The sequence below is a fragment of the Leishmania martiniquensis genome, chromosome 34 (genome assembly GCF_017916325.1).
Source record: "Leishmania martiniquensis isolate LSCM1 chromosome 34, whole genome shotgun sequence".
NCBI lineage: Eukaryota > Euglenozoa > Kinetoplastea > Trypanosomatida > Trypanosomatidae > Leishmania > Leishmania martiniquensis.
In genome coordinates, this window is record NC_090169.1 from 568,733 (window position 1) to 596,249 (window position 27,517).

Genomic DNA, 27,517 nt, shown 5'->3' on the forward strand with positions numbered 1-27,517 from the left:
GACGGCGACAGTGGTGGGCACTGAGCACGCCAACAGCTAAGGTGACACCTTTCACACCCCCGCGTGCGCCTCTCGCCACGCAATGCAACGTCGGCACCGACACCTACAGAAGTAGCGGCACTGGCCGCGGCGAAGTAGAGGGCTTTGCCGGGCAAGGCAGCGAGATATACGAGCGGGAGAAAAGGAGGAAGCAAAGGCGAGGAATGGGCTAGAGCGATGGGCACCTGCCAGTGTGATTGTGTGTGCAGCTCGCTGGGGAGAGGGCAAGGGAATTAGTAAGACAGCTTGCTGTGCATGAAGCGGCACTAGACTCCCAAGGATGTCTTTCGGAGGAGGAAGGGGGGGCGGCCTCTCTCCTCCCTCCCACCCCCGCTGGCGCACTATTTCATTCGGCAGCAGCAGCTTATTTCTAGTGTTCTTTTTTTTTTGCGCGTTGCTCTCTACCCCTCTCTACCGCAGAACCGCAGGCTCGGAATACCACCGAGGAATAGGTCCAGCCTTGGTGCTGGATGAGGCGTCTACGCGCATCTGCTGCGTCGGACTTTGGCCGCCTTCTTCTTTTTTTGTTGTTGTTGTCGTTCCCTCAGCAGCGCTCTCCACTCAGAGGAATGTGAGCGAAAAGGAAACGCAGAGAAAATAGCAACGGCAAAGATACAGCCACGACCCCCCACCCCCCACACACACGTACACCTCAAGGGGCTGCTGTCAGAGGCGCCCCGTCCCCTTTCGGATCATGCTCGGCTAAAGGGGTCCCGCTCTCTTCCCTGCGCAATGCGTCGAACCGCTGTGCATCCGTCAGATGCTTCCACCGCTGCTCGCGAACCGCCATCACGCGGCTGCCCAGCATGCTCATTGGCCGCTCCACGTACGCCCAATCCGGATTGATCATGTAGCGATAATACAAGTAGACACACGTGACGAACGTTGAGAACACCATGAGGAACACCTTCACGTTGCGCAGTCGCTCTGCGCTCATGGTGTGATAAAGGGTGCTGCGCTGCGAGTAGAGACCGACAGAAATCGTGTCGAAAGTGTGGACATTGCTGTTCTGCTCGTAATACATACCGCGATCCTCCTGATCCTTCAGCACACGCGCCTGCTGCTGTTCCACACGCAGCATGCTCAGCTCGTGCTGACGTTTTAGCTCGAAGACGACCTTATCACGCGAGAGAATCTCACGTATAACGGCTTCCCGAGCCACCATCCGCTTCGCGGCTGCGTCGACATCGACGCGAGGTGCCGCCGTCGTCTCAGCGGTGCCTGAGGCAACCGACGCCGCGGCGTCTTTCTTTTCCGCGGAAGCTGCCTCACAATTCTTGTCTTCAATAGCCTCGTCCTTAGCAGAAGGTAAAGAGGAAGACAGGGAAGCAGCGTACCGCTGAGATGTGTTCACAGGATTCGATAAGGTGCCAAGGATCCCAGCGGCGCCCGTAAGACAGCCACATCTGCGTAGTATCAGCGAGGAGCTGCACAGTCGCAGCACTAGCATCTTGACGAATGCGTGCGTAGCGAGAGAGGGTCACCGCAAGCAGACCACAAGACGTATTAATGGTCTCAGACGCTCACGACACCCAAAGCGAAAAAAAAAGAGAGAGACAGATGCGCTATCGAAGTGCCGCTGCCACGCATCTACATATGTGTGCAGATACTTAAAGCTTCCACGAGAGGACGAGGCGGGGGAAGGGAATACGAGCAGGCGAGGGGTGCCCATCTCAAGAAGAATGTACAGGCAAACAGTCCCCCGCGTGCATCATGTGACATCACGCGCCTACGTATAGGTCGATCAAGATATGCCTCAGGCAAAGGAAAAGAGCCGCAACCGGGGGAGCGATGGGGGGAGGGAGACGCATCCCCTGAGCTGGATAGCGTCATAAGGGACCTTTCGAGATTCCCTGTACCCCCGCCCGTTGCCTCCCACTTCTCGGCATGCGAGCTGCCACGCTGCGAAGAGGTTGGCTTCACACGGTGCATCGCTTCACCCGTGCGCAACCCTGCTCGTTGGACGCAGCCGTATCCGTAAGACGGCGCCGCTAGTGCAGGTCCTCCTGCGCTACAGTTCACCTTCCTCTCTCGGCACCAGCGTTTTTCCCACTTTCCTCAGCGTGGTTCCGGTTGAAGGCGACGGTAAAGAAAGCAAGGAGGGCAGGAGATCACACGGCGCCGCCGATGGCGATCAGCATCAGCGACTTCCATTTTTTTTTTGTGTGTGGGGGGCACGGACAGCCGGCGTGTCGTTCACGTTTTCCAATGCAACGAAATAGGCGGGGAAAAGAGGAGGAGGCTTTGCTACTCCTCCATTGAAGCTTACATCCATTCCCGCAGCACCTGCGCGTCCGACATCGCCTCTACGCGACGCACAAAGCTAGAGAGCCGAAGGAGCCCTGCCATCTGCTTCGCAGAAGGCCGCTGTCGTGATTGATTGGCTACATTAACGGGACTGCGCCCGCCAGCGCCGCTTTGCGCGCGAGGTGTTGGCGCTGGCCCGGCCTGCAGCGCCTGCGCTTTCAAAAAGAGGCGCGCTTTTTCGTACTCCTCATTAGGCGGGCAAACCTTTTGAAAGGCGTCCCAGCGCTTCGCAGCGGCTCGCACGGCGCCGCCGGGGGCTGAGGCGGTAGGCGTCGATGCAGTCGCCGCGTCTCTGACATTCCCCGTTAGCACACTACCCTGATTAGTGGGATGGAGGCCATTATGAGGCTCGCCACATCCAAGTGCGCGCAAAACTAGCTCCAAGCTCGCAAAGTTTTCCACGCCGCGCCGCAGCACCGGAGGCAGACGCGCTCCGCCCGCCGGTGCACCCGTTCTCTCGGCCAATGACGTTGACTCACAGCCATTGAGAACGAGACGCGCTATACGGCGCTCAAACTCGTCAACTTCCGCGGCAGAGACCAGCGCCGGGTGAGGCACGGTAGCTGCTGCTGACCCGTTCTCGGAGCGAGAAGAGACCGTGGCTGCACCGGCAGCCTCGCACGCAAGAGAAGGCTCAGATTCAGATACCTTACAAGGAACCAGCAGCGACTGCCACTGGCGCAGCTGCGCGTCTTGTTGCCGCAGAAGTTCCTCCTGAAGATTCAGGCGGCACTCGCAGGTTCGCTTCATCTCTTCCAGTGCCTCTATCTCTCTCTCCAGCTTAGCGCACGTTTCAGCCGACGGTGAAGGAGCGGCGGGAGCGGTGTCAGCGGAGTCGACCGCCGCACAAGCTTTCGCCCGCGCTAGCAGCTGCTGTCGGAGCCCGAGTCGCACAGACCTCGAGGCCGCTGGCATTGACGACCCGCCGTTCGTTCGCAGTGTGAGATCGACGTCGACGTTTTGTGCGTAAATATCCTGCGCGCGCACCGAGAGACGCTCCTCCATTCTGGCTATCTCTGACTCGTAGTATGCCTCCTCGGCGTGACGCTCGCGTGCGCGTTGCACCAGAGCGACGCGTAGCTCCTCTCGCGCGCGGGCCGGGACTGCGATGGGAATTCGCCGCTGGTGAGCCGCCGCAAGCCACAGCGCGGTGCCCTGGCTCCCCACAATCACATTCATCCGCACAGACACCATGCAAAGCACCCCCAGCGTTCTTAAGTTGCAGAAGGAGAAGCAGTAAATCACAAGCTGCGGCGAAAGCTTCGAAATCGCCGGTTGAACACTTCCCGGAAGCGTTGGTGCCATCGCAGCACTCCTCTTTGTAGCAACAACGGCCGGCCGTGATGGTGCACCGTCACCCACATTTTGGAGTGGTACGTCCACGGTCGCCTTGATCGTCTCGATCGCTGTGCTCACGTTGGCGGTGGCCGACGCCACCGCCTCTTGCTCCACCGGCAGAAAGGCTGCCTCTATTTTGCGTAACGCCGCCCTTAAGTCACTCGTGTCGTGATATGTATCGAGCCGAATGGATGTGTAGCCGGCCCCAGTGCGCTGCGAGCCTTTCAGCGACGGGAGAAGAAAGGTGTTACTGCGCAGCGGAGACACCTTCCCGCTGGCGGAGACGGAAGACTTCATGGTAAGAAGAGCTATATGCGCAGAGAAGTCTAGCGGCGTATTAGGGTGCCTCAAGTGCTTGGTGACCGCTGTTCCAACACCAGCCAACGGAAGCAAAAAAAATGGCGCCTTGGTGCTCTCAGAGTGGAAACTCACAGGTGGTGCAGTGCAAGGCAATCGCTCGTTGAGCACGCAAGCGCCGCAGAACGTTACCCTTTCGCGGAGCGCGAAGTGCGCACCCCCTCCCGTTCCTTCCCATGCAACCTCGCTTGTAGAGCCCACACACCGCCGGAGCAAACCTGTCACAGCGGCGCAAACGTTGCTTTGGCGACGCGGTGGCGTAGAGAGAGAGAGAGCAAGCGCGGGATCTGAACAAGTTACCACGAGCAGGAAGAGATGAAGCATCTGGGATAGAGAAGCAGAAAGCGGCATAAAGCAGAAGCGAGAAGCGATAGGGCATCTAACGCATCAAGACATATGGAGGCCCGCAAGCCCCAAGGCTGGACTTCCTCCGCAGGCGTTTCGACGGCGGTGTGATTCCTATTTGCGTGCAAGTGAGTGTACATATATGCTCATCGAAAGGAACAGATGCATACCATAGCAGCAACCTTACAGAGTCGACGCCGTTCGAGGTTCCCCAACGGCTTTGAATTCATATTTTTTGCCTTTCCATTGGTACCTATCAGCTCCTCGGCTGATGCGCATCACCACACAAAACAGGGAGAAAGAGAGGTAGTGAGGGAGGGAGAGCGCAATGATTCAGGGGCATCGAGAGGAGGGAGGGGGGGCGACGGCGAAAGAAAAAGCAACTCATTCGGCGAATCGGCATGCGCGTAAGATCACGTAGAAAAATATGAGTGCGAGGCAGACAGACAGAGAAGAGGGGAGGGGTGAGCAGAAATGTCCATCTCACACATCATAAAGCAACAGCGTAACGACAGTGCAAACACACACACACACACGCGCGCACACACACACAAACGCAAAGGACCGCCCCCGCAGGGATGGTACCGACGGGGACGCGCGAGAGGTGCGGGGCGTGGGTGTGGGTAGGAAAGACGTGCTATAGGGAGAAACGAAGCCTCGTCTCTGAAGGAAAAGAAAGGAAAACGAGCGTGTGTGAGTGTAGGTGAGGTGCGGCACGGTCTAGTGCGTCCACGATACGAGCGACTGCACAACGGGAGACGGAACAGCATCCCCCTAATGACAGAACAAAGGGGCTACGCTTCCTGTATCAAAGAAGAAAAAAAAGAAAACGCACGAATCGCCTCTTCTGCGCATCCGCCCCCTGACTTGGCGAAAGGCAGCATCGCTAGCGCCGCAGTATTGGGGGATGCACTCGTATACAGACACACAGACGCAGATGCAGAGAAAAGGACCTCGTCCTTCGTACTCTGTCCACGCGCTGCAGAGTCTCTGACCCGATGTGTACGGCGGGTGCGTCTTCCTCTTCAGCGGCGCTTTGCTCTTTTCGTTCGTTGTACGCTGCGATGTGGCCACCATTGCATGTTCCTCAGCCCCCACCTCTCGCCTCACCGCCACCATCACTCCCTCTTTCCTCTCTCTATCATCACAGCAGAGATCATCCCCTTTCGCGCGTTCGCATGCGCGTGCAGTGCGATGTCTCCTGTGCTGCGCGCAAACACGCCAACCATCGACTCCAGAGGTGAAGAACAGCGGGAGTGAAAGAGGCAGTGAAAGGGGGAGGAGGAGGAGGAGCAGGGTAGGAAGGGGGACGCGACATCTCCGGAAGGGAGAAGCATGAAGACCTTCGCGAGCGCAAACATGGCAGGGTCTGCTTGGGGAGAGAGTGTGTGTGTGTGAGAGAGGCAGCGAACAAGGAGACAGAGAAGCGTGTTTCCTCTGGCCATTGGCGCGTCTGTCAAAATGCTTCACCATCAGACGTACGGCCCGTAAAGGTACTTCGTCAATGAAGGATTTGCTGCACTTCCTCCACAATCTGCCTGACCAACGCCGGCTCCATCACAATGACCTTCACCTCGAAGCGCGCGCGCACTGGACGGTGGTCTGACTGCCGCAGATTCGGGACATACGTATACTCTAATGGGTGAATGTGGTTGGTTACCATCGGGAAGCGTACCGGCATGGCAACCTCTTCCACTGACGACAGCGACGCTGGCGCACACCGTTGGCGACGCGCGGCACAGAAGGTTGGCGCACACAGTTTCCGCTCCCACACCCCATGCGGCGGTGCACCCAACGGCAACGACGCCGAAGGACACTGAAACAGCCTATCCGCCAAGTCACGGCCGTTCTGCCGGTCGGCCGCGGCCATGGTAGTGGAGGTATCCTCCAGCTCACGCGACAGCGATCGCTCGCTGGAAAGATCGTCAGAGCTCGTGGACGACGACAAGCGCGCGGAGGCCGCCATTGCTCCTGGTGCCTCATCTTTGACCAGTTGCGTACTGTCCAGGTCTTCTAGCGACAGCCACGCACCGGCGTCTGACGAGCTGCTTTGCAGATAGGCGGGTGATCGCAGGGCATTCAGCGGCGACTCAAAGATGATGAGACACTTGGCCGCCTCTGCACACATTTCTTTTTGCGACGCCACCGCCGCCGCATCGCTCTCCAGCACGCGAAAGAGGACGCGATCGCACCAGGCCGGGTCGCGGTGTTTTCGACTGGTGTCGAACACGTCCGTGCCTCTATCGTACTTGTACGTGGGCGGGAACGAAATCCACTGCTCCTGAAAGCCATCGAAGGCCTCACCAGACACCATCAGCTGGCGCAGCTCGTCGTGGCAGAGCAGGTTGTCGTACTCACCACGCCTCACGGACTCTTTGATAAGGGATCCTGGCAGCGCGTGCAGCCGCGAGTTCAAGTCTCCAATGAAGAAGACGTAGTCGTGGTCGTCCAGAACACGGGTCTCCGCAGCTGAAGTGAAGGTCGGCCGAAAGGCGGAGTGCCCGAAGCTGAAGAGACGATCCCACGCACTTTTTCCCTTCACTGACGAGCTGTCGATGCTTTGGCTCAGCACCTCTTTCGAATTCAGAAAGGTCTGCAACACTTCAGTCTCGTCGTCGATCCAGGCGGGCAAGTCGAACCGAATATCCTTTAGCGCCGCCTGATAGTTGCGCATGCGGCGCTTCTCGTTGTGCTTGTGCGCCACAAAGTGGGCGGAGATGAAGAGAAACCGCTTGCCGTAGATGGTGACGCGCATGGCGACGGAGCCTTTGTTGCCCAGCACGGAAAGAGCGCCGGTGCGGGTGAGGGAAAGGCGCACGTGGGAGACGTAGTCTACATGCTTTGCCTGCACCAGCACAATCAGTACCAGCCCGACGAGCTGCACCACCTTCACCTTCTTGTATTGAATGGTGCGATCCGAGGCAGCGGCCAGGGCTTCGATGATGGCATCCGTCCACTCCCAGCTGCGCTCCGTCGATTCCTTCACAAGCGCCGTCCCCGTCATCTCGACCTCCTGCAGGCTAATGAGAAACAAGTCTGGGAACTTTGCCTCGAGACACTGCCACTCGCTGTTCAAGATGGCTGCAGCCCTCTGCTGATCGGCTAGGCGGAGATCCTCCATGCCGCTGCACTTGCAGCTTCTGGGGCCCTCACTGGAGCTGGCGTTCGAAGTCGATTTCCGGGACCGCATGGCTGAGGAGCCAGTCGGGTACTGGGGCTTGCTCAGAGAGCCGCCGCTGGCTAAAATGGCCTGCTTGTGCTCCTGATAGTGCTTCACCTCGTCTGTGAGTTCCTGCCCGATCAGCCATGACAGGAAGGCATCTTCATACACAGGTGGTGCCTGTTGGTTCACGTTCCATGTGCACGCATTCACCAGGAGCGGCGCCTGCAGATCGTCCACGGAGACGTCGCGGAGGCAACTGCGGATGCGCGCATTCACTCGCTGTCGCGTTTTCAGCGTCTCCTCGTACGCCGTAGCGGTTCGTGGGGTGATAGCACCGCTGCTGTCGCCACTGCTGCACTCGGTAGAGATCTCAGTCTCGATGCGAAGCGGCCGCGCGAAGCGGCGCGCCGCACCGATGCCAGATCGCAGAGCGTCCTTGATGCTGCTCTCGGTCTTTTCTCGCTTGCCCCAGTGAGGGGAGTAGTGAAGCAGCTTCTCCAGCGCCTCCACGCGCTTTACTATTCCGAAGGTCGCCAGCCACATGATCACCTCAATGACGATCACCGCCGCACGCGCCCACAGCGGCGCCCTTGGTACCTCTTCCTTTTGGCTTCGCTGAGCAGGATGCATGACCATTGCTCTTCCCTCGTACAAGGAAACGCGGTCAAATCTGTGTCTGTCTCGGTGCAGGGCGGGGCGCAAAGAGGTCAACGCGCACAAGATGCCGAACGGCTGCTTTGCCGGCTTCTGCCGTGGTGAGGGCGACTACAAAGAAAAGAAAAATGTGGCTTCACGTCTCGAGCCTTTGTGCCAGCACACACGCACACACACACACACATACGCCACGAAGAGTCCGCCAAGAACACAAAAGACAAGAATGAGAGAGACGGTGGTAGTGAGGGAGGGGAGCAACCCACAACTGACGAAAAGAAAGACAGAGCAAGAGAACCAGGCGAGTCGGCCCGCGGATCGGAGGGGAAGCAAGAGGGAGAGAGCGTCAATACACCATCACAAGAGCACAGCCAACCTAGGTGAATAAGAAGGCGAGAGGGGAGTAGCAGCAAGATATCTGTCTCGCACGTACATTAGCAGCAGCTTCGATGCACACCGACGCAGGCGCGGATACAGCAACTCGAGAAGAAAGCGTGTCAACAAGATCCGAAGGCAGAAAACAATCACGACAGCAAAGGCAGTTGGCTGAGGCGCGAAAGATGGCTGTGGCGTTGCCACTATCGAGCCAGCCCAGAGTTGCGATATACAGCGCGGCCTTCGAAACCGCAGGACGTTAGAAGAGAAAGGGAAGAAAAAGGGTTGAGCGCTTTTGCTTCTGGTATGCGCCCAGACCCCTCAGCAGCATAAAGAGTAACGGTGACCACACCAGCGCGGGTTGGAGCAGCTGGGGAGGACCTCCCTTGCGGTCAATGCTGTGGCGCAGCGGATTCTCGTCCGCAGAGACCTTGGTTTCTACCTCCCGGCAAACGGGAGGTCAACAAACAAGCAACCCAAAGAAAATGAGGAGAAGGTCCGAGGAATTTATACCTCGCTGACTTCCACGCGTCTCTCCCCCCAAGCAGCACGCACACACAGCAATAGACGCACACCAACAGACGGGGGAAGAACAGTTGAGCTCAAACACGTGAAGGATTCAACGCGCGCTCGCACACACGTACATATGTATGCATACAAAAGAGGTGAAGAAGTGCACGCAGAGTCAGAGGGGAGAGGGGAAAGGGAAGGCCGAACGGGAAAGGATTGAGCGTGAAGACGAGCGGATAGACAGGCGAGAAAGACAGAGAGGGGTAGTGAGGGGTGAGGGGTGGGGAAGAAATCTCGACAAGAGCCCAGCGCAGCTGAGGAGCGGAAAGGCAGTATTACAATAGAGGAAAGTGCTGGCGGAGGAGCATGAGGGCAAGGGGCAATGCTGTATGTATATGTGCGTCTGCGTAAGGAGGGGCGTGCATGCACCGAATCCACTACACACAAGCACAGGAGCAAGCACAGTTACAAATCCGCGTACACTGGCACACAAACAAAAGGATGTGATGGACGGGCCGCCCTCTTGACGTCAGGTGGCGGTGGGCGTGTATGTATCCGTTTCGTTGTACGCTGTGGCCTACGGCGATGGCAGGGAGCCTCTGTATCTGCGCGTATGCAAGCGCGTGTATTTCTTGACAGACAGATGTGCTCTCGCACTGTCCACGAGAGCCCCAACGTCGTGCGCTGATACGAGGGCGCGTGCAAGCGTGCGACGATGATGTCAAGCGTTTTTTTGTGTGTGTGGAGAACAGAGACGTGCGTCAGAAAAGGAATGATGGAAGAGATTCCAATAGAGGCATTCAGATTGGTGCGCCGGTAGAAGTGACGTGTGCCTTTGAGCCACACCCGCCCAAAGACATGTGCACGGCATGCTCGTCGTCCAGCCCCCTCTTGGCAGTGTCAGTGGCACTTGCGTGATGAATGGCAAGGCCAGCATTGAAAGCAGCTGCGCTTACTCAAAGAGGAAGTCGCTTAGAGCAGCGATGATGACTTCACTAGACTACGGCAACGCTCTCAAAAGACATCAAGACGCAGGCACCGACGATTCCCATGGGGATGGGGAGTTGAGGAGGGTGAGAGGAAGGAAGGGAGGGGAGTGGGGGGAGACCGCTAAGTACGCCCACGACATTGAATTCACGGCGACTGTGTGCCTGACCGCTTTTTGCTTTTATCCGTCTTGGCGTTTCCTTTTCCGTTTGTGGTTGTGGCTGTTGAGAGTCGGTTCTCTGTCACGCGGAACTGGGAGTGATAAACGACATAAGAGCCGGCCGCGCCTGTGCGTTACGCGTACCCTTTCTCTCCCCGTCTCCCCTCCTGAGGAGGCAGAGGGAAGGAAAGAGGGGAAGGTAGAGGTGCACGGGGTGAGAGGTGAAGAGGTAAAAGAGGACGAATCTTCCTTTTTTGTTGTTCTTCTTGGAAGGTCCGCCACTTCTCACCACAGCATCGCCAAAAGAAATACGTATATATATACCTATATATATATACAAGAGGGGGGGGGGGAACGAAGAAGACGTGACAAGGAGAACCACCACCACAACGGAAACACACACACACGCACAAAAGAGGCGGTTGCAGACGACAACGAGAGAGAGAATCATGGGGAAAGCCGGCGAGCAAAAAAGCCGCAAAACAGAGAGGGAAGACGTGAAGGAAAAGAAATAGCGAAGAGAAGAGGGCCGGGAGAAGCGGGAGAAAAAAGCGAATACAGAAATATTTCGGTGCGAGCTGAGCGAGGGAGGGAGAGAGAGCGGCTTTCTGGCTCTCTCGGCAGCCGTGTCGTCTGTTGTGCATCAGTGAAAAAGACACTTCAGGATTCGCCTTGATCTCGGCAATGGTATGCGGGGATCGGCCTCAGTGAGTCTGGCTGCCAGTTTGCGCTCGCAGCTTCGACATGGAGCGCGGCATGGGTTCGAAAGAAAAAAAAGCGAGAGGAGAAGGGACTCACGTGGAACATTTGAATGAGCGGAAATGGGGGAGAAGGATGGAGACGGCAGTGACGCAAACCTAATCAACATACAATACAGGGGGACCGCCACATCCGTAGCTCACTATCTACATCCATGGACATGCAACAGAAGCAACAAAAAGATGGACCGTCCAAGCTGCGGGTGAGCTTCTATCCACCGCTGTCATCTCTCGCATACGCAACACATAAGCACACCGCCTCTCGCTTCCGTAGCCTAAAGCGGTGCGAGTCACGCAGGAGCGTCTGAGAGGGGGAGAGAGAGAGTAGGGAGGGAGGGAGGCTGCATGCGCACGGTGCTGTACATCGGGGTGCTCGCGGCACCCATAAGCAAAAGGTAAGATGGAAAACGGAAAGTGACGTCGTCAAACGTGAAAGGGTAAAGAAGACAAACAAACAGACACGAAAAGAAACGCAAGCGCGGTGGAGGGTAAAGTGGGCGGGAGGGGACTGAGGTGAGGAATCATACCCGAGAAGATGCTCCAGGCGCGCACAAGATCTCAACCGCCTTGCCACGCTCGATTCCCGCAATCCTCCTTCCCCCCCTCCATGTGACCTTTGACATACTCCATTTTCATCTGACTCGCCTCAAGCTCTTTTACATGATCTGCTACACAGTAGGTGCTGCCAGCGCCAGTAACACGGCAACCATCATCGGTAAGCACCTGGGCGCTCTAGTGCTGCCATGTCACTGACGCTGTGGGCTTCTGAATCGGCCCGGAAAAGTCTTGGGCTTTGACGGTGGCGCTGCTGGGATCGTCGCCAGTTTTCCTAGCTCTATGCCTGACAGCTGTGTCAGTGTGCGACATGCGTCATCGAGGTAGTCGAGCGCCCGCAGGAACGGCCGCTCAGGGCAGGCCATTAGGTCTTCCCCGGGAGAATCAGAGGAGGTCCTGCTCTTCAGCTCCGCATTACTACTCAGCGAAGAGGCTGTGAGGCTCACGCTTGACGCGGCAGAGGACTTGCTTGGAAGCCGCCCGCTGGCTGTTGAAATGCTGGGCAGAGAGTCGTTCGACTCGTGCGCGCTGCCCAATGTAGAGTGCTCTATGGGGACAAAGTATGGGCCCTGGGCCTTCTCGCTCAAGGTGCTGCGAGGGTACTTGTGCGAGCTACCGCCGGAGCCCACATTGAGAGCACCTGGGCGGCCACTGCCTCCAGGGATTTTTGGGGGGCCAACCGCTTCGATCTTGCTGCTTTCTCTGCCTCGGGGCAGCGGCAGAGGAGGTGGGGAACCCTGTTCGGCGCCGATCTCCAGTGCGTTCAGCAGCACAGTGATGAGGCACTTGGAGAAGTCCATGAAAAGCGCATACTGCCAGATGGCAGCAGCTCGGCCAGCCGTGCGCGCCGCGGTAGCGGTCGGGGGTGCTTTTGAGAGGCCAGCGTCTTTCGTTCGACGGACGAAGCTGGCGCTTCCACGAGCGGTGGACGCCACTGCCGGGAGCACTGGAATCTTTGTAGGCAATCGAGTATCGGCGCTTCCCTTTTTTCCTGCTGTGCCACCAACGGCTGAGCTGGTGGTGCTGGCGGCCAGTAAATCAGCCGGGAACTCACTCGCGCACTCGTCCGACATGTTCTCAAGCGCCTGGGAAAACCGCTGCGTTGCGGGGAACAGATGAAGCACATCCCGCAGGGCTGCCTGAATTTTCTTTGTCTCACTCAAGAAGCCGAGCTCCGTGAGGCGGTCGACGGGTTTCTGCGACGCAGTGCTCCAGTCCGTGCGCCTCGCAGCCGGCAGCGGCCTAAAAGACTCTTTGGGATCTACAAGCCATGAGTGCTGCGTCACCATGGCCGCTGGCAAGAGCATGGCCTTGGGAAGCGCCGCCGATGCAAGGTCCGTCGTCTCCGTCACGGCAGCCGCGGCTGTTGCCGAGTTGAGCTCATCGGTGACTTGAGCGGGGCCTGCACCATCGTCCTCGCCGTTGGTGCCCTCCGCATTCCCTTGCGCCGCAGAGGTCGTTGCCATCGCCAAGGCCTCCTCAGTGAGCTTGGCAGCACCAAAGTCGGCACTTGTGGACGGCAGTATCAGTGTCAAACGACCCTCGAGCTGGCGCGGCACAGAAACCACGCACTCCTCCGCAAAGACGTTCGTTTTCACTGCCTTCGGCTCGATCTTACCTTTCGCCGTCGTCGCCGTCCCATTAACGGCGCTATTGCTCTTTGTGGCGCCTTGGGTAGGACGAATAACGCTCGGCGCCACCACCACCTCCATTGCCAGCTGCTCTAGGAGCAGCTTTCCGCTTGGGTGCGTGCCCACCGCCTCCAATAGCGGCCGACTCAGACGTATCTCGCCACCATGTGCATGCCGGCCGAGCACGAAGGTCTCATCCACACCCACGCCGCTGACGTGAACGGCGCCAAAAGGAGGAGCGGAGGTGTCACCACCGCCGGTGCCGTCTTCACTGAGGGCCTTGCTGCTGGTGTCACTTTTGTGAGGTGCGGATGAAGACGGCGAGGAGATGAAGCGCCACATGTACTGATCCGATACGTGCACGGCGATCTTCGGGCGAGGCCCGTTAAACAGTACCGTGTGGGCTTTGACGTCTTTCACATGCAGCGTCGACTCTAGCAGGCGCAGCTCCTCAGGCCAGATCGATTCTACCATCTCCAGCTGGATCTGCCGCGCCGCCTCAAGCGCCATAACAGGGCTCTCGAACAGCACCAGATACGCAGTCGTGGAGTTTGTCTTCGCCACGTAGCCGCTGAAGTTGCACACCGAGCTCTGCACTATATAGTTATAGTGTGCCCAGACGAGCTTTAGGAGGGGTGGCGCGACAGACCGGGCAATCGTGCCGGCACTGGCGACGTCGCAGTAAAGGAACGCAAGGGGCTTTGTCGAGCGCCGGGCATACATGAGATCCGCCTCTTCGTCCTCCATCGTCCGGAACCGCACTAAGCTGCGACGCGCCGACACCTCTTTCTGCTCCTCTGCTTGCGGCTGGCACAGTAGCAGCCAAGGGTTACACAGCAGCGGGCCCGCAGCCTCGCTGACTGTGCAGCTGCGCTCGTATTCGTCCTCGGCGCTCATGCGGGCCATCTCACCAAGCTCCAGGCGGCGCTGCTGCTGCTCCATCATTTCGAGTACGCCCTGTCGCGGCAGCTCATCCCGGCGCAGCATCAGCGTTGCCAGGACAGAACGGTAGGGCAGGTAGAGCTTCTTGTTCTGCATGGCTGCCCCCCCACAGTTGCGCAGCTGCGAGCGACGGTATGCAAACGGCTTAGGCAGAATGGAGTGCACCACCGCCGGAGCGTCGCAGGAGCCGATGAACTGGGACCTCTGCTTCACGATATTGTACTGCGTGTCGATCAGGTTCTCGTTCTTTGAGTGAAAGCTGCGGATGACGTCTTCCATGGCAAGGATCTCTCCACATTCGGCGAGGTCGCACAGAGTGCCTGAGAGGCGAATGGCCGGGCCTGTGCACTTAAGCACTCCGTTTTCTACGCTGCGGTAGATGGCGCTCATCGGCCCGCTCGCCACACCGGCACGGAAAAGGAAGATGTCGCGACCCTTGCCCAGCGACGTATGAGCATACTTTGTGCCTGTGCGGTTGACCTTGATGTAAATCTCCGACACGAAAGCGAGGGCCTGCTCCACCTCACGGAATACGTACGTGAAGACATCAGTGTAGTTGCCGCTCATAAGGAAACCGAAATGCACCTTCGCAGCGTTGTGGATGTGGCCGCGGATGGTGTTTTGAATCGACTCGAACTGATCATTGGAGATGCTCTTCAGGAGCAGTCGTTTCCAGATAGCATCGTCACCTGTGTCGATTGTGCAGATGTAGGCTGTCTCCGACGGGTTCAACGTTTTGTGCTTGCTGATCTCAAAGCGGTCTTCGGACTCCATCATGCGCCGCTCGAGCGCTGCGCAGCCAGCCTCCATTTTTCGATAGAGTGCAATGACATTATTCTTCTCATCCCGCGCCAAAAAGAGCTCCAGCAGGTGGGCAGCACTTTCCGAGAACTTGGCGTTCCGCTCGTGACTCGAGGTGTGCGAAGGCGACGTACTGGCGGCTTCGTTCAAAACGTCGGCGTGGCGTTGCATGTGTTGCAGAATAACACCGCAACCCCCTTTCGACTTTTTGCCGTCCTCCCCGGGGCCTTGAAAAGTATCGCAGAGCATTCCTTTCATCCCCTTGACCACCATGCGGCCCACAGAGCCCCTGTCTTGCATCTCCAAGCAGGGGTACTTGCAGCTTGGATGCAGCATGGGCGCCTGCACCCCACGGCGACTGCACAGCTCGGAGGGCAAAATGGAGGCGATGATACGACGGGCACCAGGGAGCCCCACAACATCCCACTGAGGGCCTAGGCACTCACGCAGCTCGGCCACGCTGCTATACGTCTGCGCTGATCGATCGTCCCGCATACGCGACCGCAAGCACATAAGCTGTGCCCACATTTCATTCACGGCAATTTCGCCGATGGGGGACTGCTCGATGGCGGCCTGAACCGCTTCCAAAACCTCTGGTCCGAAAAAGGCGTACTTTCCGGAGACCGGGTCTACGTATGACTCTGGCGAGCATGAAAAGATGCAGGTGTGAATACGAGGCCCTTTGTACAGCACCGTGCCCCCTTCGATGATAGTGGAAAAAGACGGCATGCTTTCGATACACGACAGCCATGAGAGACGTACAAGCTGCTCATGGCACTCCTTTGCAAACACAAGCGCGTCAGACGGCGCCTGAAACACAAACACCTCCATGCTTTTGTAGAAGCCAACGCGGTAACCTCGGCAGCGGGAGCTGCTGTGAAAGAGAAACTGCTGATACACACTCATTACCAGCTCCTCAATGCCGCGCAGGGGATATGTCACATTCGAGACATAGTGGAAAACAAAAGAGACGTCTCGCTGAGGAAGCAGTATTGCATCCCAACGCTGCACATGATACATATCGTCGTGAGCCTCCATCAAGTTTGCCTCTGCCGCCTCGAGCCGCTGAAGTCCGGCTGCCCGTACCCGTGTGGCGATGCGAGCACGCTCGAACGCTGCTTCAATACGCTTTGTTTGCCGCTGCCGCAAGATGTCGTCACCGACACGGGCCTTCAGAGAATCGTTCTCGCGCAGCAACCTCTCATTCTCTTTTCGCATCTCGTTCAAGCGATCAGTCAGGGAAGCCAGTTGTGGCTTTGAGTCCGCTTCCAGCTGCACGAGTGCGCGCTGCAGCTGTTCGACAGTGTGGACCAGTTCTTCGTTCCACATCGTCACTTCCCCTATCTGTGTGCTTTTTCGCGCCTTCTTCCCCTCTAAGAATGTGGACGAGAGCCCTTCATCGGAGGGAAGCAGTACAGGGGCAGTTGCATGTTGAAGTTGCGCTTGCAAATCAGCTATCACGGCCTCCAGCACCTCGATCTTCTTCGCTGCCTCACGTTTCTCGATGGACAGGCTCGCCAGATGAGCATCCTTTTCGCTCACGCGCGTGTCGGCCGAAGTGCCGGCCAGCGCCACACACCCCTCCATACTTGGCGAGCAGACCACTTGGCTGGCAGGTGTGCAATTGTAATTTTGCCATACGTACATTAGTATGTGTAGACATTCCAGCGAAGGTTGCAACACCAAAGAGAAGGTGGATGATGAAAAGGGAATTACGCAATCGAAGAATTCGAGCGGCAGGATGCTCATTCCATAGTAACAATTATTAGGTACATTATACAAAAATGGCAATATACGAAAGGGAAGTCGTCCCTGTCGGTGGCAATGCCCCGGTCGCACGTGCTTACAAACGCGAAGTAGATTTATATTATTTACTTGGTACCCGTTGCCTACACCGGAAAGCACCTGACGCTTTTTCCCATTCAAAACAAAAATTTACACCATAGTTGCATCACAACTTCTCTTTGGTGTTTGAAAATTCGCAAAACAGAGCGCCTTCCGCCTCAACACCTGGCGATTCCCTGTTCTGAGTGCGGAAGGCTTTCCAGTCGCTATTGCTCATGTGATTGCTCTTCTTTTTCACCATACCACATGTATTAAAGAAGTCGCGCCACTGTTTGTTAAACTGATGCGCCTTCTCCTGGTCGCTACCAACGAGAAAGGCCATGGTCACTTTGGATCTCACGTCACCAGGGGTGATCCTACCAAGTTGCTTTAGGAAAGCCGAATCTTGCTCTACGGGCTCATGTATTTTAAATCCAGGGTTGAAATCATGAAAAAGTGTACTTTTCCAGTTTTCCTTCACGAATTGCCGCAGCTCTTCGCGCCGTTCCATTGGTATCATCGAAAGCTTGTCAGCATCTAGCAGCAGGCGAGCATACGAGCAGCATTTTGCCACTACTTGAAGGTCCAACGATGTGGTGTTTGGATTCTCCGCGAGGGCGTAGCATCTCTTCATCTCCTCGTCATAGTAAGGGCGAAGAATTGAGGTACATTGCAAGCATATAGGCAAGTAATCCTCGTCGAGCGCCTTTTGCAGAGGACATGGCATGAATTTTCGAAACGATGGAGGTGTTATAGCGTGCCTCATGAGCCCTTTGGTACTAAGGCAGCAGGCACAACTTGGCGTTGATGACTCTAGCAAGGCTGCAGCATCTGCGTCCAACTCACTCACGCTGTGGGCGAAGGGGCACGTGCCATTCAGCCCACAGCACCCAAAGACGTGATGGATGCATAGTCGTGTCTTAACTTTCGGATCGCACAAAAGCCGTATCTCGGAGGCCTTGCGCGGGTCGTTGTTTCTGTTTTGTGTGATGACCGCCAGACTCTTCTCCATCAGGTAATATTGGGCCTTTTTTGGTGAACACTCCAACATAAAGTGGCCGTTTTCGTCCACCACGCGTACTTTAAACCCACCGGCGCTGTTGAGTTTCGGGCCAGAACGCCCCCTCTTTTCGACTTTCACATTCGCCATTTCCCGCTGCAGATTCTTCAGCTCTGTTGCAGCTAGCGGTCCTGTCCGCATGAGCCACTGAGCAGCGTCGAAGGTGCTTGAGCAAATATCGTACACCTCTGCTGCCTTCAACATCAAAGCCTGCCCCACACAAAATGAGGCCACTGCGTCTTCCGCAGCATAATTGAGTTCACTCTGCGAAAGCGGCAGCTCCCAGTTGCTACACGAAATTAACTTGTCCTTCTTGATATACACATTCGCCACGCTCTCCGCAAGCGATTTCAAGTTTGATTTTGGCCCGCTAAGAAGGCCAAGCAGGGCACTATATCGAGCAATGTCCAGGACACACTGAACTGTGATATTCTGCTCCTGTCGAAGGCGCGAGACGTCGCCTTCGACACCAACGCCGCACTTGATAATACCCGGATCGAAGAGCACCTCCTTCACAGCGTCGGGTAAAACGCGGCCGTCGAGAAATTTGATGTGAATCACGAAGCAGTGACTGGATGTCGCGAACTGCACAACCGACAGCGGGGAGTTACAAAACCACTCTGAGTCGATGCCCATTATTCTCAAGTGCGCAGGTTGCTGACGTAGAATCTGCATCATCTCAGCCCACATGCGCTCTCCATGAGATTTCCAGTCCGCGGTGCTGTCCACGACAACGCCACAAAACCTGGGCACAACCACACTCGATGTTATCGATTTCATATCTTCTTTGAAGACTATGAGTGTAGAAAGATGAAGGTGAGGTAGGGGATCAAAAAACCCATGACTATGAGAAGAACGGGATGTGCATGACATCCTTTTCTTTCTGCACATGCCTACGGTCTTAAGTGGCGGAAGAGGCCACAGTAAGGAGGGGACATCAGTAGGCGGTACCCGACTTTGCAAAAGAAATCCAAGCATCCCGTATCCTTACTGAGTACCGAGCCAATTGTGGTTATGAGAAGGCAAAGCACCTAAGGCATCCAAAGGTCAGGGCGACCAGCACCCCGGCACATCTTTGTAGAGTGAAAACGGCGACGAAACAGACAGAGTCTTTGTTACCAAATGAACGCTATATCGAAAGCAAAAAAAAATCAGCTATCTTTAGCGTTGGGTTTGAGTAAAGTGGTGCCTTGCTTTGCCAAAAACTGAAGCAAATTCTGCCTATGGCGTACCGGAGTTTCCTGTGTTAGCTAAAGCTAACAGTTTTTTTCGCTCCAGTGCGGTTGGTAGGAACTGTGGCGCCTCCGCAGCTGGAAATACAACTGAAGCCGCGCGAGACGATGGGTTGTCAAGTCCCTCCACTGCAGCTGCTACGATCTCACGCTGCCTTTCCAGTGCCCGTAGCTGCAGCTGCGCGCGAAACAGGCGCATCTCTATCAACTCTCGTTCCTGAAGAAGGGTCTTTATGAGGGTGGCGCGCTCTTCTTGTAAGCTTGCTCGTATCTCGAGGACCTGGGTTGTCTCTGGCGAGGTCTCGGCGGCGTCCGAGGCTGAATCGAACGTTTCTAGAAGCAGTGCCTCAATGCTCTGAAGAAAAAGTTTTGCGTTCTCGTTAGTGCTCGCGAGGGCTTGGGCTGTAGCTTCCACGGATCGCTGTAGCGTGTCGATCTCCGCGGTGATAGCCCTTAGGTCAGCTATCGCAACGTGTGTTGTGTTTTCTTCGTGGTGTGGCGAGCCGTCTCCGAAGAGGGCGCTGCGTATCCAGGGGAGCATTTGGCTTTCGGGCGCCGCGCTTGCGGGGCTTGGGGGTGCGGGGGCGGGCGGGTTCTGGGGGGTTTCAGGGCTATGGGCCTCTTGCGAGCCGCGCAGGGGTGCCCCGCTTTGGGGGTGGGGGCGGGCGGCGCCGCCGTTTCCGGGGGGGGGCCGGGGCAAAAAAAAAAAACGGCCGGGGCGCGCCGGCCCCCGAAGTTTTTTGCGGAGATGTTGCTTGTTTATGCCTGGGTAATGGTTTCGTGCAGCAACCGCAAGGCTCGCCTGCAGCCAGCAGCCCTCATGCGGTGTTTTGTCGAGTCATCAGCCTCACCGGCGGCGGTTTCGAGGGCTTTTCTGAGAGAGTCGAGGCCAGTGCCGGTGGGGTCCGCGCCTTCGACGTAGTCCGCGACGGCGTTGAGAAGAACCGGCTCGATGGCGGCATCGTCGTCGGCGCTCTCTTGCGAGGCAATTAGTGCTGCCAGCTCTTCGAGGAGGCTATTGACTTCCTGTACCTCCATCAGGGCAATGGATACACCTGTAACCAGCGTGAGGCGCGAGCAGGGCTCTGTGGACCTCGTGTGGCTGAGTCGTGGCAAGGGTAAGAAAGACGAGAAGAGGGGTGTGCTTGCGTTTTTTAAAGGGGGGCACGCTAAATAGGCTACAGAGCGAATCCTTGAATAGCGAGTCCGAACGGCAGCTGACATAGCTGTGGGTAACCCACACCTTTTGCGTGAGGAGTGGGTGGGGCACCGGGACACACCGCGGCCGTTTCCAATGCTCGTTTGCTTGGGGCAAGCGTCCAATGCACAGCGATGGCGCGGTGACATCCTTCACGAAGACAAAGTTTTAGCCACGCCATGTGAGAGGAAACCACTGCAACGATAACCCACACCAGAACAGCGCGCGCTTTACAGGGCAGAGGAGACTCGTAGAGCGAGGATGGGAGAGCGGCACGAGTCTCACCAAGGGCTGCCTCTCCGCTCGATGCCGGCCCCGCAAGGGATTACAGCTTGGAATGGTGAGCACTACGAGCGTGCTGCAGCGTCATTTCTGCATTGGCCGACTCTAAAAAGCCCCTGTTCATGAAGCCCAGCTTTTGCGCCGGGATCGGCGTGTCGCGCCGCTGTGGCAGCGTGACCCCGAGGATCTGCTGCCTCACCGCGGAGCGCACATTCATGGTTTCCATAAAGTCGTCGCAGCGAACGTAATCGAGGTCGCGCCAGTGGTCCAGCTCCTTCGTCACGTCTTCGCCAACGGGCACCTGCGCCACCGCGCGCAACACTGGAAGCACATCCAGCAAGGCGTGGTCCTCCTCCAGACGAGCGATCTCTCGCTGTCCATCGTGCAGGCCCTGCACCAGTGCGTCTTCCATTTCCTGCGACATCTCTTCCTGGGTCCGGCGCAGGGCGAACATGTAGCGCTGCAATACACCATCGTCAGGGTCGAAGGCATCGATGCGGATGCCGTTACGGGGCGTGAGGGGGAAGCTGCGCACGTTGTCGTCTAGCATGACAACGCTAGTCATCTTTCGCCCTAGCATGGGAAGGTATTTCATGTACCCCTGTTGCTCCAGTGTTTGCGTGCGTGAAAGGGCGTAGAAGTTGGTGTGATTCGAACTGCTTGCCATCCTTCGACTCTCCTTCGCCAGCTCCACGTGGCTGTAGAAGGATCGCGGCAGCTGCATCACCTCCTGCTCAAGCGCGTCAAGCACCGCGCAGCAGTACGAGGCGGTCCCTGCCGTCCAAAATATCACCTCGAAGAGGCGGTTCACCTCCTCCAGGAATTCTCTTAGGTGCGGGCGAAGCAACACATTGTAGTCCACAAGGGAGACGCCTTGCAGCACGGGGTCGCTGGGTTTGTCCTTGCTGTCATCATGATGGTGCATGCCGTACGTGTGGATGAGGGTCTCATCAATGTCCAGCACAAGCGTGTGCTTCTGTTGGTTCCCCGGCAGCGGCGGCGGAAGCGGAAGTGGCCAGTGCGGCTCAAGCTCTTGACGCAGACCAATGGCCACAACGGAGCGGAGCGGCTGCAGTGCCGCGGTTGAGGCATGCTGCCGCAGGAGAGAGTTCGCGCGCATTTCGGCGTCGAAGGATTAGATGATAAAAAAGTGAATGGGATTGACCGCCACAGCTGATCGAGGAGGGGTGCCTACGTATGATGGCAAGGAAACACTGCCGCTGAAAGCTGTGGTGCCGTGCGCGGATGTGGCGAGGGAAAGCGACGAATACCAAAGTACAGGCTACTGAGGAGGAGCAAGCACAACTGCGTCAGCAGTGCCGTTGCGAGGGCGAGTGTGCTCCTCTCACTTGTTGGTCGGCAGGGTGCGGATAGCGGCCTGAGCAATAGGCGCGGAAGGAAGTCAGGGAGTGGTGGAGGTGCACCAGAGGAAAAGCACAAGCGACACCAATAATAAAAAGCGTCATGGGAATCCTTGCGTGGGCCGGGATGACCATTCGACGAGCTTGTGTGTTCGCTCGAAGGAGGAGGGCGGTAGAAACATCGCTAATGGTGCGCCGTGAGCCGCTCTCTTGAAGGAGGGCTCCACCAGCGTCTGTTCACCTTCTTGCCTCTTCCACTGAGCAGGGGAGGGAGGTAGGGGGTGGATGGGTGGGGGGCTCTGGGACGCGCAGTGCCGCACTGGTACAGAGATGGCCCACGACCGCTAATGGAAGAGATGAATCACTTGCTGAGAGGCAACAGCAGCAGCAGTAGCAGCAATTTCGTGCGTTCGGAAGGGGTCTGCATCCTTGTGCCCCCCCCACCATGCGCCAACTGTCTTGTCCTCGCAGAGGCACGTACAACACTATCGGCGCACACCTACACGTCTACCCCACGCCAAGGTCGTGCTCCACAGACCACTCGTGCAAGTCACCCAGCGAAGGGCCAAACCGGATTGTCACACTCATGGGTACGAGCAACTGCATGGCATGCGACATCGCCGAGGATGCCAGCGGGACGACGGTGCGCAGCAGCTCCTTGCGTACCATGAAGACAATCTCGTCGTGAACTTGACACAGCAGGGAAACGTCCGAGCGATCGTAACGCTGCAGCACCTCTTTGGACACAGCGAGCATCGCCATCTTCATCACGTCCGCGGCGCTGCCCTGCACCACGCTGTTGAAAGCCTGCCGCTCTGCGTACAATCGTTGTGAGAGCACTGTGCTGTGGATGTCTGGCAGGTACCTCAGGCGACCGCTGAGAGTGCGCACGAAACCATTGGCGCGGGCTTCCTCAATGACGCGGCGGTGATAGGTGTCGATGCCGGGAAAGGCGTTTGTCAACAACGAAGTAATGCGCAGCGCTCGATCCACCGTAACGCCCATGTGCGTCGCGAGAGTCTTGGGCCCGGCGCCGTAAAGCACACCAAAGACGACGCGCTTGGCCAGGCTGCGCTCCTCAGTACTGACGGACTTCTTCTTGAAGATCACCTCAGCAATCGCCCGGTGAATGTCCGCGGATGTCATCAACGCCTTGATGAGTGCGGCATCGCCGCAGAGGTGCGCCAGCACGCGCAGCTCGATCTGCTGGTAGTCGATTGACAAGAGCACGCATCCAGAAGCAGCGACAAAGCAGCGCCGAAACCCCAAGAGGTCTTCCTCGCCGTCCTCTTGGGCGCTGTTGCCCGCCAGGGCGGTGGTAATGCCATTACGTGGAAGGTTCTGAAGGTTCGGCTCGACGCAGGATAGCCGTCCGGTGTCGGTACCCTCCTGAAGGAAGTTCGGGTGTAGCGTAGCATACCCCCTCGCAGGAAGAATAACCTCGTCCATCGGTGTGGCATTCGACTCCTCGTCACCCTCCCGTCGATCTCCTGCGGCCAGTGGCTCCACGACGCTAGTACTGCGTCCGTTGCTGCATGTGTCAAGCCAGTGATCCACAAACGGGCTGTCGTCTTCCTCCTCCACTGCTTCGCTCGGCAACAGCGGCGGCATAGCGTTGGTGCGCGCACCATCGTCGCGACAAGGAGGTGGGCTCGTTTGTCCCCTATCGCGCACCACCGCGTAGCCCATCATCCCAGCAACGTATGTCTGCATCAGCTTCGACACCTTGCGGTAGCGCAGCAAACACGCTGGAAACTCATGATGCTGTGCGAGCACACGCAGCGTCTCTTCCGCCGTCGAAAGGCGCCCTCCCTTCGTGATGGCAAGCCCTGTAGCGCCGGCGACTTCGCCGCTTACAGAGTTCAGCAAGTACTTGCCCAACTGAAGCACCTCGTAGAGCACCTTGCGGCACTGATCGTGGCTCTGAATGTTGAAGTCCTCCCCGAGCTCTGGGACGAGCTTGTTGGCAAGGCTGCGCTGCCGCGCCATCTCCGCCTCGCAGCTCTTCTGGTAACGGTGAACCTCGTGCAGGTCTACCCGCATGCCGTTGTACTTGAGAAGCGCCAGCAGCAGCGCGATCCGCTTTTCCTGCCGCAGGAACGCCTGCAGAAGCCCTTTGCTGCCCAGCAGCCCGTACAGACTGCGGTACACGGTGGCCAGGTAGTACACCTGATGAGCGAGCTGGCGCTCTGCGGAGGTTAGGGGCGGTGTGGGGGCGGTCGCTGCTGCAGCAGTCCCTGCGCTTTCGGTGAAGCTACTCGTTGAGTGTGAGGCGCACCCCACGTTGCTTGTCTTTTCGAGCACCACTGTCGGCGGGGGCTTCCCACCACAAACGCGCAAGAGTAGCTGCCCATAGTCGTAGAGCACGCTCGTGTCCGCGTCCGTCGCCCCGTCCGCGTGGGTGGCAAAGCCTCCCCCCGCTAAAGCGTGTACGGAGGATGGAGCCTTCAGCAGAGCACTTGCCACGTGCAGCTGAGCCATCCACGCCATCACGCGCACGTCGCTTACACAGTGCGACCACAGGGTGCCTTTGCAGTAAGCGAGTAGCGTCACCAGGAGCACCTGCGCGTTGAAGGTAATGAGCTCCACCCCCGGTAGTTCTTTGAGGACGCGGCACAGAAACGCCAACCCTACGGTCTGTGCTGGCAATGCATAGACGTCGTCTTTCCACCTGATGAGAAAAAGCTCCACGTGCTGGTGGCTGCGCACGGGGTCGAGGGAGGAGAAGCAACACGACACGCGGCGCTTTGTCGTTTTCGCGCCGCTGCTGTAACAGGTGAAGTTGGTGCGACGCTCCACAGTCGCGAGCGCGCCAGCCGCGTTGCTACTGCTACTGAGGGCCGAAACGCCAACGAACAGGGGCGGTGCTTGGATACGATCCGGGTCGTTGAGGGCACGGCGCACGTCGCTGAACAGCCCCTCGGCGGAGTCGTGCAGGTAGATGTAAGGGACGGAGACCGTAGCCGCCGCGGTGGGCCCGCTCTGCAGCTCCGTCATCGCACTCTCGGCAGCTTCGGCAGAGGTTAGCGAAAAGAGCGTGCGAGGAGCCGCCGCTGCAGAAACGGAGGGGCCCATAGTGCCAGGGACGATGACGTCGCCTTCACTTCGTCTCCTCATCTTCCGCTTTCTCGGCTCGGTGGGGGCGTCGGCCGCGGTACTGGTGCCGCCACGACCGCGCCTCCGCGCTGCTGACTTGCCTCGACCGCCACTGCAGGATGTGCTCCGGTCTTGCATGGCCATCCTGGTCTCGTCTCGCGCACTGCCCTCGGCCGCCCCCGCCTCCTCGTCACCATCATCGTTGTAGGCCGTCTTCGCATTCTTCGTGCGTTTCTTGCCGCTCCAGCGCTTCGCTGCCGAGAGAGATGCTCCACCTTCGACGTTGGCGCTGCCGTTGCGCCGAGGAGGTCCGCACCTTTGCTCCTCTGTGCTGTGCTGCACTTCTTTCGATAGCCTGGAGAGCTGCAGCTGCAGTTGAAGGGCAAAGTCGGCGCAGACGTCGTCGCTGGTGTCAGGGGCATCTTTGGGTAGCGTGGTCGGCGCCTGAGGGGAGACGCGAGTGCTCGACGTGTCGGGCGACGGGGCTGCCTCGGCTTGCCGCTGGCGCGCCGCGCTCCCACCATTCGTGCCGTTCTCGTCGTTGTCACTCACCACAACTACGTCATTTCGAGTTGAGCTCGCGGCTGCCCGTGCTTTGAAGGGGACATCAGAGATAGGCCACGCATCGGCATGCTCGCCTCTTTGGCCGCTATGCGATGACAAAACCGGCGGTGCAGCTCCGCTGCAGCGGCGCGGAAGTGACAGCTGGACTGTGCCTTTCTCTTCGACGCTCCGGAGACACGGGCGCTGACGTTGAAGGAAAGAGGAATTGGGGAGCGCGCTTTGCTCGGGACGACGGCATGCGCTCTTTTGTAGCAGTTGCGCATGCCGCTCTAGTGGTGGTGACAGCGGCACCATCGCCGCTGATCCAATCTGAAGCCCGAACTCACGCCACTTTCGTACGTTCCGTGCGGTTGCCTCCATCTCAGGGGGTTCATGAAAGCTTGAGTGCATCGGTTCAGTGGGATCGCTTTGAGAGATCCCTGGGGGGAGAACGTCCATGGGCGGTGCTTTGATGTCAGACCGGGAAGGCGCGCGCCCACCAGGGATGGACCACGCAGACCCAGAAAGATAGGCCCCGGTCGTGGAGGTGAGGTGTGTCATTGGCACGACACGAAAGGCCTGGCTGGTGACATCGGCTGTGCGCTGAAAAGGGTCCATGTCGAGCTGCGCACGTAACTGCGCAAGGACAGTCAAATATGCTGTGACAACGAAGGCCAATACGAAAGAAAAGGAGGACGCGCCTCGGGGAAAACGGTCAGGAGAGCGCTACCCCGGCTGCAGCGCTATTGTTCCACCAATGATGATCGTTCTGCCAGAAGCTGCGCGAGGAGGTGAAGAGGATGAGGGTGAAAGGCATGCGCAAAGAGAGGGAGGGATGAGGAGGGTGGAGATGTGACTTGTGGAGCAGAGAGGATGGGGAAGGGCAGAAGGCAAGGAAGAGGGGGGGAAGGGAAATAAACGGGCTCAGTCTTTTTTTTCCCCAAGCCCGAGAGGTGACACGAGATGGCGCCCATTCCTCTTCCTTTGTATTCAGTGACAGTTTCCTCCGTTGCCTGCGCGGACGCATGAAACTCTGGGAGAGCGAACTCGGCTTGAGCGTTTCTGTAAAGGTATCACTTTCCCTTCAGGGGTATGTGACGTGTGTATGTGTGTGTGAGGTGTGCGTAGCACGAAGGCGAAGGGGGAAGGTGGATGCGGCGCAGTGGGGAGCAACAACTCGGCCGAGGGGCTGAGGATAGCCAAAGCTGGGGAAAGCGTTCAGAGTGACTCACAAGAGCACACACACACACACCTGTGAAGGGAAAGGGCTTTGTCCGTGCCACTGAAAGGAAAAGAGCCGAAAAAAAAGGCACCGAAACGTTGAGGCCATGGGTGTTCGATGCGAAAACGATGTCGGTGGACAACATAGGACTCTGTGAGTGATTTGGGCAATAGCAGCCGAAGATAGAGGAGGACGAGAAAAAGAGAGGTGAGCACCGCGCCGCTCACGCAATGCATAACAACACCGAAAAAAAAGTCCCTCGAATGGAGGCCGTACAAAAAATAAGACACGAAGGGGCGGTCGAAGCACTGACACGGGCGCAGGAGACACACGCACGCCTACGCAAAGAAAAAAAAGAGAGGGAATAAGAGGGCCGACGCGTGCGTCAGGCATGTAGACGGTAGGAATATGTGTGCGTGTGTGAGAGCGAGGGAGGGAGAGGCGTTGCACCTCCATGTGCGCACCAAGGAGTGCCGCATGGAGGGGGCAGCGAGCGGGGTGAGTTTCTGTTGGTGGGGAACATGAGGGACGATTCAAAAATAAATGAAAGGCACAGCGAGTGGGGGGTGTCGGTGAGAGGTGGTGATGCCAGAGAGCATGCGTGCGTTGGGTAAGGGGGAGGGAGAGAGGGGGAGAACACCAAGAAGGGAGGGAGAGAGAGAGAAGCATCAGCGTACAAGAAAGAGAGCGTTAGGGAGGGCATAACATACAAAGGGAATATCGCTGAGTGAGTGGGGATGGGGAGGGGGGAGGAGGGGGGGGTGCCGGAAGCCGAGAGAG

The 27,517-nt window shown here is 57.8% G+C and overlaps 9 protein-coding genes across 9 annotated transcripts; all 9 read right to left on the reverse strand.

Moving 5' to 3' along the window:
• Positions 1–691: 691 nt before the first annotated feature.
• LSCM1_02179 (uncharacterized protein) lies at positions 692–1,489 on the reverse strand (the record flags this gene model as incomplete). The annotated part of the gene is made up of 1 exon (XM_067319766.1): positions 692–1,489. The coding sequence occupies one exon, from the start codon at positions 1,487–1,489 to the stop codon at positions 692–694; it is 798 nt and encodes a 265-aa protein (XP_067175141.1).
• Positions 1,490–2,304: 815 nt separating this feature from the next.
• LSCM1_02180 (uncharacterized protein) lies at positions 2,305–3,981 on the reverse strand (the record flags this gene model as incomplete). The annotated part of the gene is made up of 1 exon (XM_067319767.1): positions 2,305–3,981. The coding sequence occupies one exon, from the start codon at positions 3,979–3,981 to the stop codon at positions 2,305–2,307; it is 1,677 nt and encodes a 558-aa protein (XP_067175142.1).
• Positions 3,982–5,887: 1,906 nt separating this feature from the next.
• On the reverse strand, positions 5,888–8,185 carry LSCM1_02181 (uncharacterized protein; the record flags this gene model as incomplete). The annotated part of the gene is made up of 1 exon (XM_067319768.1): positions 5,888–8,185. The coding sequence occupies one exon, from the start codon at positions 8,183–8,185 to the stop codon at positions 5,888–5,890; it is 2,298 nt and encodes a 765-aa protein (XP_067175143.1).
• A 3,551-nt stretch (positions 8,186–11,736) lies between these two features.
• LSCM1_02182 (uncharacterized protein) lies at positions 11,737–16,506 on the reverse strand (the record flags this gene model as incomplete). Its single annotated transcript, XM_067319769.1, has 1 exon — positions 11,737–16,506. The coding sequence occupies one exon, from the start codon at positions 16,504–16,506 to the stop codon at positions 11,737–11,739; it is 4,770 nt and encodes a 1,589-aa protein (XP_067175144.1).
• A 364-nt stretch (positions 16,507–16,870) lies between these two features.
• LSCM1_02183 (uncharacterized protein) lies at positions 16,871–18,583 on the reverse strand (the record flags this gene model as incomplete). The annotated part of the gene is made up of 1 exon (XM_067319770.1): positions 16,871–18,583. One exon carries the CDS (start codon positions 18,581–18,583, stop codon positions 16,871–16,873), a length of 1,713 nt encoding a protein of 570 aa, XP_067175145.1.
• Positions 18,584–19,024: 441 nt separating this feature from the next.
• LSCM1_02184 (uncharacterized protein) lies at positions 19,025–19,576 on the reverse strand (the record flags this gene model as incomplete). The annotated part of the gene is made up of 1 exon (XM_067319771.1): positions 19,025–19,576. One exon carries the CDS (start codon positions 19,574–19,576, stop codon positions 19,025–19,027), a length of 552 nt encoding a protein of 183 aa, XP_067175146.1.
• Positions 19,577–19,794: 218 nt separating this feature from the next.
• LSCM1_02185 (uncharacterized protein) lies at positions 19,795–20,073 on the reverse strand (the record flags this gene model as incomplete). Its single annotated transcript, XM_067319772.1, has 1 exon — positions 19,795–20,073. One exon carries the CDS (start codon positions 20,071–20,073, stop codon positions 19,795–19,797), a length of 279 nt encoding a protein of 92 aa, XP_067175147.1.
• A 485-nt stretch (positions 20,074–20,558) lies between these two features.
• LSCM1_02186 (uncharacterized protein) lies at positions 20,559–21,635 on the reverse strand (the record flags this gene model as incomplete). The annotated part of the gene is made up of 1 exon (XM_067319773.1): positions 20,559–21,635. The coding sequence occupies one exon, from the start codon at positions 21,633–21,635 to the stop codon at positions 20,559–20,561; it is 1,077 nt and encodes a 358-aa protein (XP_067175148.1).
• A 748-nt stretch (positions 21,636–22,383) lies between these two features.
• LSCM1_02187 (uncharacterized protein) lies at positions 22,384–26,133 on the reverse strand (the record flags this gene model as incomplete). Its single annotated transcript, XM_067319774.1, has 1 exon — positions 22,384–26,133. One exon carries the CDS (start codon positions 26,131–26,133, stop codon positions 22,384–22,386), a length of 3,750 nt encoding a protein of 1,249 aa, XP_067175149.1.
• Between the last annotated feature and the right edge of the window lie 1,384 nt (positions 26,134–27,517).